Genomic DNA, 10187 nt, shown 5'->3' with positions numbered 1-10187 from the left:
TCTTTTCATGCACTTTGCTTAGCTATGGCGACCGCACCCACCTTGGCACGCACAAGAGGATATGCATCACCAGCGAGCTTGAGGCAAAAGAGGAGATCATTGCGACTGGGAAAGCCATGGATAAATAAAAACAACATGCTCCCCACGTAGCGACCTAGTTGGAAAACCACAATCCACCTTCATTCGTCGCCTCCTTTTTCGCCTTTCTAGTTTGGTTAATGGAGGCTAACCGCAAGGATTGGCTTCGATAAAGCCCTAATACAGTATGGGGCCAATCGATCGGGCGGCGAATCTAGACCAGATTAGGGGGTCCCAAAAACAAGTCCCTCTTCGGACAGTGATGGGAGAGTACGTGAAAGCCAAGGAAAGAGGTAAACGAAGTTGGCCTACTCTATTTCTCTAGTCTAAGGTAGTCAGTCTCGACCCTTGGCGCCACATCAACGACTGAAACGAATCAAGAAAACAGAGAGTAAGGAAGGAAGAAGAAAAAGAAAAAGCTAAAACTCCACATTTCGCGCACTATAAATCCTCACTCAGACTAAACTTGGAACAAAAAGAACGTCATTAACGGAGGTTCTTGAGAGAGAAGGAAGGGAGAAATGGCAGCAGCAACCTTGTCTTTCCTCTGCTTCTTTCTACTAGTAATTGGCATGGCCTTCTTCAAGGGTCATGGCGTCGGTGTGAACTGGGGGAAGATGGCGACTCACCAGCTCCCATCGGACATGGTGGTCAGGATGCTAATCGACAGCGGCTTCGACAAGGTGAAGCTGTTCGACGCGGATGCCGACACGCTCGCGGCCCTCGCGGGGACCGATATCGAGGTGATGGTCGCGATACCAAATTACATGCTTGAGGGTCTGAGCGGCGATCCCCAGGCCGCCGTGGATTGGGTGGATGAGAACGTCACCTCGTGGAATTACACAGGCGGCGTAAACATCAGGTCGGTAGTCTCGTCCTTGATTCCTACGCCATCTATATCTCCTTCTCCTCCTCCTTGCTCATTGGATTCTTTTGTTCTTCTTTGTTCCTCTTTTTAACTGAATCGATATCGTTAGGGGCATTCTACATTGGATTCTTTCTTTAATATTTCTTCTCAATTGAGATGACTTTTGTCTCCTTGGTTTAAATTCAGATTTTGATCATTAATGAGTTCTAATTTGATGTCCATTTCTCGCTGTTTAGAGTTAGATATTGAGCACCTCTGGGTCGTGTGCAAAATGAGTTTCTTTCGCTCTGTTCCAATTACTTTTTAGCATTGTTTAGTGAAGGATGCTCTTCTTTGGACCATTTTAGAATGCTTGAGGTTGTGGTTTCCTGAATGACCTTCAGCCGATTCAAATATGGACACTTTTGCATACTTGCTGGGTCTTTTCGTTTTCCCCTTTTCTCGACTGGGACTCTCTAGTACCACATCTGATTTAGGCTTTCTCTGTTGTTTGCTGAAGCGGGGTTTCCTGTTCTTATTAATTGCAAGTGCTAAATTTTTTTGCGAGAACCGTTTGTGCGTTATTTATGATTATTTTACAAGGTGTTTCATCCAAATTTTCGGACTTAGTTTTCATTGAAAAGTGTTTCTTTTGCTTTGGGACCCCCATTTCGATAACGAAGTACTATTTTCAATATATAATTTTATTAGGGTCAATCCCTTTAGTGGGTTACGAACTTAGTTCAAAATTGTTATATCTGTTCTCTGATTTCTTTTTTTATTTTTTTTGCTTATTTTAACGACTGAAAACAAGAATTCCTAATAAATTCACTGGGTTATGAAGAAGAAGTAATAATTGTATCTGATTAAGGACTTGCAGTTGGTCATTTAATTGCCAACAGCTACCAAACATGGAGACCATTCTATGGTTACCAATTTAATTCGATGAGGTTTGAAGCTAGCGCAATCCAAAATTTAAACGTTGCAGATATGTGGCAGTAGGCAATGAGCCCTTCCTCCAGACATACAAAGGCATCTATAATGAGCTCACTTTGCCAGCACTGATGAACATTCAGAAAGCCCTCAATGATGCTGGATTGGGAGGTCGTATCAAAGCCACCGTCCCCTTCAATGCAGATATATACAACTCTCCAGGATCAAATCCCATCCCCTCTGCAGGTGACTTCCGTTCAGACATCCGAGACTCCGCAATCCAAATCATACGATTCCTCTCAGAAAATGATGCGCCCTTTGTTGTCAACATATACCCATTCCTCAGTCTCTATGACGACGATCACTTCCCGATGGACTTTGCTTTCTTTGAAGGCACCAACAAGACCATCAAGGACGGCGACGCAGTATACACCAATGTTTTCGATGCCAACTTCGACACCCTGGTCTGGTCCTTGAAGAAGGCCGGCTACCCTGACATGCCCATCATAGTGGGTGAAGTCGGTTGGCCGACCGATGGAGATAAGAATGCAAACACGGAAATGGCCAAAGAGTTCAACCAAGGATTGCTTCAACATCTGATGAGCGGCATGGGGACCCCAGCAAGGAAGGGAAGCAATATTGATGTCTACTTATTTAGTCTTATTGATGAAGATGCCAAGAGCATAGCACCGGGTAACTTCGAGAGGCACTGGGGAATCTTCGAGTACGACGGGAAGCCAAAGTATGAATTGGACTTATCAGGTCATGAAGAAGATGACAATCTGATGAGTGCTCATGGGGTGAAGTACTTGCAGAGAAGATGGTGCATTCTTGATCCAGACGCTACTGACCTCACCAGCTTGCCAGGAAGCATCAATTTTGCCTGTACTTTCTCAGATTGCACTTCCCTCGGCTATGGATCAAGCTGCAATCATTTGGATCTTCGTGGGAATGCGTCCTATGCTTTCAATATGTACTACCAGGTGAGGAACCAGAAGGCTGGTGACTGTGATTTCTCCGACCTGGCAATGATAACTGATGAGGATCCAAGCGACGAGAAGTGCCGGTTCCCGGTGATGATTGCTTATAGTTCGGTGGCAGCACCAGAAAGAAGAGTGTTGGATCTGTTAGTAGCTATACTCGGAGGGCTTTCAGCATTTCTTTTCTTGTAAGAGGGAGGTGGTAGCCTTAAAGCAAATGCTTAGTTTGGATTTGCTGTTGCTTTTACAGTTCTCATTGATTAGATGTAATTCTCAGTACACATGAGTTGAAAATCATGTCAAGATTACCTTAGAGTACCAAAGAAAGCAGATGTAGAAGGAGAGGAAAACTTGGTCTGGAACTTCATATTCTCACATAGAGCTCTGTTATTCTTGAAAACTAATTTTTCGGACTCGTTATCTTAAAAGGAAAATCAAATTTGGTCTATGTATTGGAAAATGATCAGCCTTGTAAACCTGTTCATCAAGAAGACGCCACCTACATTTGAGGCCATTTGAGACTTCAGTAGTTTATCAGCAGATGGAAACATATATTTAGTTGCTTAATTTTGATGCTGTCTTGAAAGATGATGATGCTAGTTGCATGATCAAGCTACATCGTCCAGTGCTCAAGCAATTCTCCAAAACGTTTCAAGTCGTTTCCAGGAGTCAGTTTCAATGACAAAGCGGAGAAGAAAAGCCTCTGGTTTTAAATGTATCGTTGGCTTATTTGTTATGATGTGGCAAAACCTAGCAAGAAACTGGAACAAGTTAAATCCCATCTAGCTGATTACTATTTCAGTAGCTATCATAATTCAAAGCCATGAAATGTCAAAAATTGTATTGGAAGGCAAAAGTCCCAGCAAGCCTTGTTGTACAACAGTTGGAACGTTACAGTCCCCAAGTCTCCATGTTGTTTTTCTGAGTTCAGCATCAATGAGTTTTGGAGTTGCAACATTAGTTTTTGGAAGGACCAATTAATCCAGTCCCTTAACCGAAGTTTCTGGAAGGTCTTACATAAATTGGATTCCTTTGGCCTCAATATCTTGGAGACTTACCTTTTATAAAATAATTCTCGGAGACTTGCTCATGCTACTAGTAGACTAGAAAGAAAACTTCTTGGAATGGACCTCTCCGCCAGCAAAGATGACCAAATTATCCAGTCCCAAAGAAAAAAAAGGTTTTTGTGAGGGTGAATTATATTGTAAAACAATATTTTTCATATTAAATTGCTTAGATTACAGAAGAATGATGCTGTGATAAATATGATGAAGACATTCTCACCCATTAACCTTTATGTACAATGGAGAAACTCTGGAAAAGCACAAAAGGTTAACCAGATAAAAGAAAAGGATTGTCGAATCTTTTGGACAACTAATAAATTTGGTCTAATAAATTCGCAACCAACTAAAAATGTGATAACAATATCCTGAAGTGATTGACATAGATTACATAAGCAAGATGCGTACATCCACATGCTGCTATCTGAAGACAATTTGTGGATCTTATTTTTGGCATTTCTCCTTGTCAGTCTTGCAGCATATGACATTTGATCAAGTTACTGAAAATCTTCATGCTACTTTTCATCATTTAGAAAACCGGCTAACAGACAACTATCTTAAACTACAATTCTATTTGAGGAGGCTTCTGATCAATTTCACTGAGTTATAAAACTGATATTTTGATTCACACCTCCAACTTCAACTTATATGACATCCAACCAGAGACAATCTTAAAGCTAACTAATTTTTGATGGAAAGTTGGTATTTTGAGATCCATCTTCAACATTTAGTATCTGAACATTATCATCATCATCAAGAGATAATGGCTGCTCATCTGGAAACAGGTCCTCCAAGTTTTGAGACTCAGTGAGGTTTGCATTTGCTTTGAGTTGCTGCTCAAACATTTGCTTAAGCTTTCGGCTTTGTGCTTCAATTCGCAATTGCAAATTTCGTTGAATCTGGTAAAAGAAGCATAAGAAAAAAAACAGTCACATTGTCACCTAAACAAAATCATGAACCAAAAAATGAAAAAAAGGGTCAAGCTATTTTGCTGAAAATTAGTGTACCTCCAGCTGCTCGTGAAGACACCTCTGAACATCAAGTTGAAGCTGCAGTGCTTCCGTGATCTGCATTCCACTGCAAAAGTATGGTAACTTCAAATTACCTAATGTAGTTGGAGCTAAATGAAAGGTCAAATATTTGATAAAAATGATATATCTCAGGATATGAAAAGAAAATGATGTTTTGATTATTTAACAAATTTTTAAGAAATAATGTCAGCAGAAGGTACGTTTTTGGATCAAGCTGTCGCATGTCATTTACAGTGGCTCTTTTCTCAAATTTGCCTGCAAATATTAGGAAATATAGTCAAAATACAACAGGAAATTATTTACTAAAACTGTTAAAGGAAAAAGATGAATTTGTTATGGTTGTACACACACTAACTATATGCCAAAGCACATGAAAAAGGTTCTTTTTAATGATAAAATGTTCTGTCCAAGTGGAGAAACAAGGAAAATGACTATCTAGACAAGCATTGGATCTTTTTTGACGAATGTTTACTATTGGAAGTGTATAAGAGTGATCGATATTTTTTCAAACATCCAAAACCCAAGGCAGTCCTGAGACACGAGAGGTCCAGAAACTGATTGAATGTGATAATGTTATTGGACTAGATTTACTAAATACACCATGAAAATGTACTGATTAACCTATTCAATGTTTTTGCTTTTCTCAAGCAATTAAGTTTTAGAATCTACTCACAGACTGTCTGCAGTCTGTCAAATTTGTAATTATAGAATCTTACAAGTTTCCTTTACACATCATAAAGGAACGAACATGAGCAATACCTGATTCATTCAACTCTAATTGACTTGGACCTTGTTGGAAGCGAACAGGATTAGCAGTATATTAACAGTTTAAAATTAATGGTAAAGATGAAATAGCTATTGGTCTTGACAGGTAAAATGAAACTTTGAGCCATAAGGATGGGCTAGCCTTTGTTTTCTTCAGGGATACATAAACTCTGGCGTCAAGATATATTTTTGGCTGATTCTTTTGGGATCATTTCCTTCTAGAATTAATTATTAGCAAGTGCAATACAGCAAACTTAATGCAAGAACAATAAAACAGGCTTCCTACAGAGCCAAATGTGAAGATTCCTTAATGAATCACTGGAAAAGCATTGATCTGGCTGATGCTCAAATCAGTCGATGAGGTAACTGAAAAAATAAAGGACAAAACAGAAACACAAGCCAAAGATGACAAGCTTATGACAGGTAGTTTTCTGAGGCTATTTACAGAACTCTTAGAAAATCTCGTATTTTTAGCATTGAGCATCAAAAAGTTGTCAAAACAAGTGGTGATAAGTGCATGGTCTCATCATCGTGTACATGTAAGCACCTCAATGAAGAAAAAAAGGACAAATGAACACCTACAACTCCTAAATTGGTTTCTACATTTTCTTTTCTTTGTTTTTGATCGGTTTCTTTTTATTTTTTATTTTTTAAATAAATAACCCTCAATGTGCATGTGTTGAATTGAACACTTTGTATGGTCACAATAGAATTGGAGTTTCTAAACATTACATGGAAATTGATGTCATATTTTTTGCAACATGCATGATGTTCAGTATTTGGCCCCAGTTATTTCAAAAACAAAGCCAAACTATACAACCATATATCCATGACCTGTAGAATGTTCGACCTGGAAGGACAAAACAATTCCTCAGCCAACTTAATCATTTAGAAAGCACAATAATCCTCTGACATCTTTAGAAAAAAGATAGCAGAGAAATAGTTGTAGGTGAGTGGTTTATTAGCCATAAGAAGATGGAATTCAATAATTCCCTATTACCCAAATAGTTTAAGTGAATTCATGCAAGGACACAATGCTGTTCATGTCAATTTCCATAAATAAACATGAACTGCAAATTCATTTGTACGTGCCTATGACTTCATAACTCAATTACATTATAAACCCCTGCAATATTTTTTTTTAAATCTCATATAACAGTTATAAAGTCATTTCTGTGATTTATAATCTTTTTAACTTTGTATATGATTTATAAAAGGCTTTAACACCATCTTCTCACTTAACCAGAAGGTTTTTCAATGAATTTGAAGCTACTGCCAAGGCAGCAGGATAAAAAATTTACCTTCGGAAGACTCTGGCATGTGCTTGGCAATCCTGTATTTCTGCATAAACATAGTTTACAATGCCTAGTTTTCAATTTGAAACAAATATAAAAGTCATCAATATCTAACAAATTACCTGCAGATGGCTCTTGACATGGTATATGGTCAATCCATCTGAATTCATCAGATTCAGAATTCCCTTAGGAGTTGCCTCTGCATACAGTAAGCCAGTTCATGTCAGAATCCATTTCGACTTTTGATGTGTGAAAAGGACTCAACCGCATACTCCCCAGTGACATACTATACTTTGACTACTTACTCTCTGCGCCTCCAAGGCGATTAACGCATTCGACAAACCGCTCATGGAGATCTGGGGTCCACCTAATCCGTGTTTTATTGGGTACAGATGTTCCAGATGAAGTACCAGTAGGAGTAGCAGGGAGACCCACTGAAGTTTTTGCTAGTTGTTTCCTGGTTGCAGACTGAAAACTTGGTTTTCCCACCGAAGCATTTGATAGATTATATCCAACCTTTATGAAAGAACGAACCATCAAACAATTTAAGAACTTACAGTAGAAAACTGTCGAACAATTGAATAAGCACAAAGAAGCATCTCTAAATGTTGTAACAATACCTTTCTATCATGCAAATACTTACACAGGGTCTACCAAAAATAGAAATACTTACACAAGGATCATGAATCCCCCGAGGTGAATATGAGTGCCTTGAGTCCAAAGTGGAATACCCATTGCTTTGATTGCTTTGCAGCAATGATTGAAGCTCAATCTCCTGATGATCTCCACATGGGAATCTTTTTGTATTATCAGAAAATCCAGAAGTTATATTTTCTTGCAGAGGAAATTTCGCGACCGATTCTAATGCATCCCTGGACTTGGGACCAAAATCACTCTGCTTCCCTGTATCAACCCAGATATATGATTCTGAAGGACTATTGGTTGAAGCTTCCAAGTGAATCCCTGGCAATTTCGACAGCATTGGAGGGGTGCCAAAGTGGTGCTCCAATGGAGGAAAACCCATTAAACGTTCAGCAGCATAAAAGGCAGAAGGTGTTGATCCAACACAATTAGGAGCAATAGCAGAACGATTAGGATACACGAAGCCAGGCTGCGGTGAGCCTCTCTCGGAGGGAAGGGACATATCGGAGGACGTGGCAGCGTAGTGTCGAGGACTACAATCGAGTAATGAGGTCTGGAAAGGAAACCCCGTATTGAATGCCTGCTGAGAACTGAAATTTCCACAAGAAGGGTTTGGGAGTTCAAAAGAAGAGCTGTTTAATGAATCATCTTTGCGATGATGGAAGTTGATCCTTTGGATGTCCATTTAAGCACAATATGAGACCATCAAAAGTCAGAGATCTTGTAAACAACTACTACTTTTCACAACTTCAGAAGAACAAGGACAAACGCCACCACAATTTGCTCATCAAATTTAAAGCAGAAGCCAGACAAAACATGCATGCACCAAAAAGGGAGGCAAGCAGCCGACGCTACCAAAATCCAAAGGTTCCATTTGGAGAGCTAGTGTGCTTCATATTCCACAAGACTTCATGCACAAGAGAAGAATAATACTCAAAAATCTTGAGTCCACTTCATTTATTCCTACGATGGATAGAGATGAAGAATGATTTAACTGAAACAAGAAGATAACCCAAAACCAAGAAATTTACCAAAAAAAACATGACAGTGAAACATGAACGCAAACAAGAGCGGTGGATTAGAGATGATCAAAACTCACCAATTGACTTACCATCCAGATAGCGAGTTGACAGAAGAAGACATTGATAAACACGGAGTTAAAAGCACAAGTTCAGAATAATGGAAGGAAGCCTTTTCTTACCTGAAGATGGAATCGCGGCAAGGCTTAATAAATACAAGTCAGAAAAGAACAAGGTAGCCTCTTCCAGCCATTTATAGTCGCAAAAGTTCCAATTTGCCCCGAGAATTTGAAGTTAACGAAGTGGGCCTCTCTCTTCAAGCACTAGAACCAAGTAAAAGGATCCAAAAATATCTCAATACGTGGAGACAAAAACCAAGTATAAGGAACAGCTTTGTGTGTATCAGCACCAAGCAGAAAAACCCTCTCTTTCACGCCGGTATATGATATTGATATCTAAATGCGAATCCAAAACGAACAGATAAGGGACAGCGAGGCAGCTCAAACATAACAATACCTTTCCTTTGATAAAAAAAAAAAAAAAAATAGTGACCACAAGAAATACTAAAAAAGCCAACGACAAAAGCCCAAAAATTGAATTTTGAACCAAATGACCCGGTGAAAGTCGTTTTTTATTCGTTCCCATATTGTGAAGTTGATGCTAATCAACTTCTTTTTTTTGGGGCGGGGGGATGTACGGTAAAAGGAGTAGGAGACTGGTTAAAGGAAATAAATGTTCTTACCTCTCATTTCTGGTAGAGTCTTTGGGATTTGAGTTCTGGCGCTTTGGAATCTCCAAGCCATCGGCCGCTCTCCCGGAATATCAGCAGCGCCGCCCAAGCCCCACGGGGGCCCCGATAAAATTAGGATGTTCCGCGGAGGAATATAAGAATTCTGTGTTCCCTTACCTTTTTTAGGGCAGAGGGGATTGTGCATATGGGGCCCATGTTGCTTGGTTGACTTGCTGCTACATAGCGCACAGACACTGGGACGCGTGTCCTTTCTTTCATAGGATTGTAGGGCCCACCTGTATTTTATTCGTACTTCGGGGATCAGGGTAGTACAGATGCAAACGCGGTCAGAAATTGTGCTTTTTTTTTTTTTTTTGGGTAAAGTGAGAGAATTGTGCTTCAGGGGTGGCAGCGGTTTCTCACCCAAAAACCAAAAAAAAAAAGTGGTCGCGGTTCGCATAATGCCAGACCTGTTAGCGATAAATATTCTCAGGAGATGGAGAAGGAATAACGGATAAGATGTGAGGGATCAATACTTGGTTTATAATTCTAATCTACACATTTCCATCATCATTCGGATGAGCATAAGACTGTGAGAGGGCAAAAGGAGTGATGCAAGGCCTGCAATGCCCAAAGGAATGTGGAATCGAGTCGATATTCAGATTCAGTTCAAACCGTTTACAACCGATTAATTTGTAACAATTTTATCTGGTACGCCTGAGCCGGACCAATCCCCCAACGCTACAAGTCTTGATTTCTCTAATTTTCTCATCTTTGAAACCCTAGACCTCTCATTCAAACCAATG

The 10187-nt window shown here is 39.7% G+C and overlaps 2 protein-coding genes across 4 annotated transcripts; one reads left to right on the top strand and one right to left on the bottom strand.

The window, feature by feature from the left end:
* The first annotated feature begins 541 nt into the window (after positions 1-541).
* On the top strand, positions 542-3273 carry LOC105039534 (glucan endo-1,3-beta-glucosidase 8). The gene is made up of 2 exons (XM_010915717.3): positions 542-940; positions 1914-3273. Exons 1-2 carry the CDS (start codon positions 600-602, stop codon positions 3028-3030), a joined length of 1458 nt encoding a protein of 485 aa, XP_010914019.2. The 5' UTR covers positions 542-599; the 3' UTR covers positions 3031-3273.
* Positions 3274-4202: 929 nt separating this feature from the next.
* LOC105039458 (myb family transcription factor RLI1) lies at positions 4203-9531 on the bottom strand. Of its 3 annotated transcripts, none has more exons than XM_019848122.3 (9): positions 9394-9531; positions 8732-8974; positions 7664-8595; positions 7296-7506; positions 7113-7189; positions 6997-7036; positions 5131-5185; positions 4907-4976; positions 4203-4798 (listed from the first exon to the last, which is right to left on the bottom strand). In XM_019848122.3, exons 3-9 carry the CDS (start codon positions 8315-8317, stop codon positions 4577-4579), a joined length of 1329 nt encoding a protein of 442 aa, XP_019703681.2. In that variant the 5' UTR covers positions 8318-8595; positions 8732-8974; positions 9394-9531; the 3' UTR covers positions 4203-4576. The 3 variants fall into 3 exon arrangements, with proteins under 3 accessions (XP_019703681.2, XP_029118670.2, XP_019703680.2); XM_029262837.2 differs by having other exon boundaries at positions 8834-8974; XM_019848121.3 differs by lacking the exon at positions 9394-9531 and having other exon boundaries at positions 8744-8850.
* Between the last annotated feature and the right edge of the window lie 656 nt (positions 9532-10187).

Source organism: Elaeis guineensis, chromosome 1 (assembly GCF_000442705.2).
Source record: "Elaeis guineensis isolate ETL-2024a chromosome 1, EG11, whole genome shotgun sequence".
NCBI lineage: Eukaryota > Viridiplantae > Streptophyta > Magnoliopsida > Arecales > Arecaceae > Elaeis > Elaeis guineensis.
The sequence above is the reverse complement of the archived record's forward strand: the minus strand, read 5'-3'. Positions and strand labels throughout refer to the sequence as shown.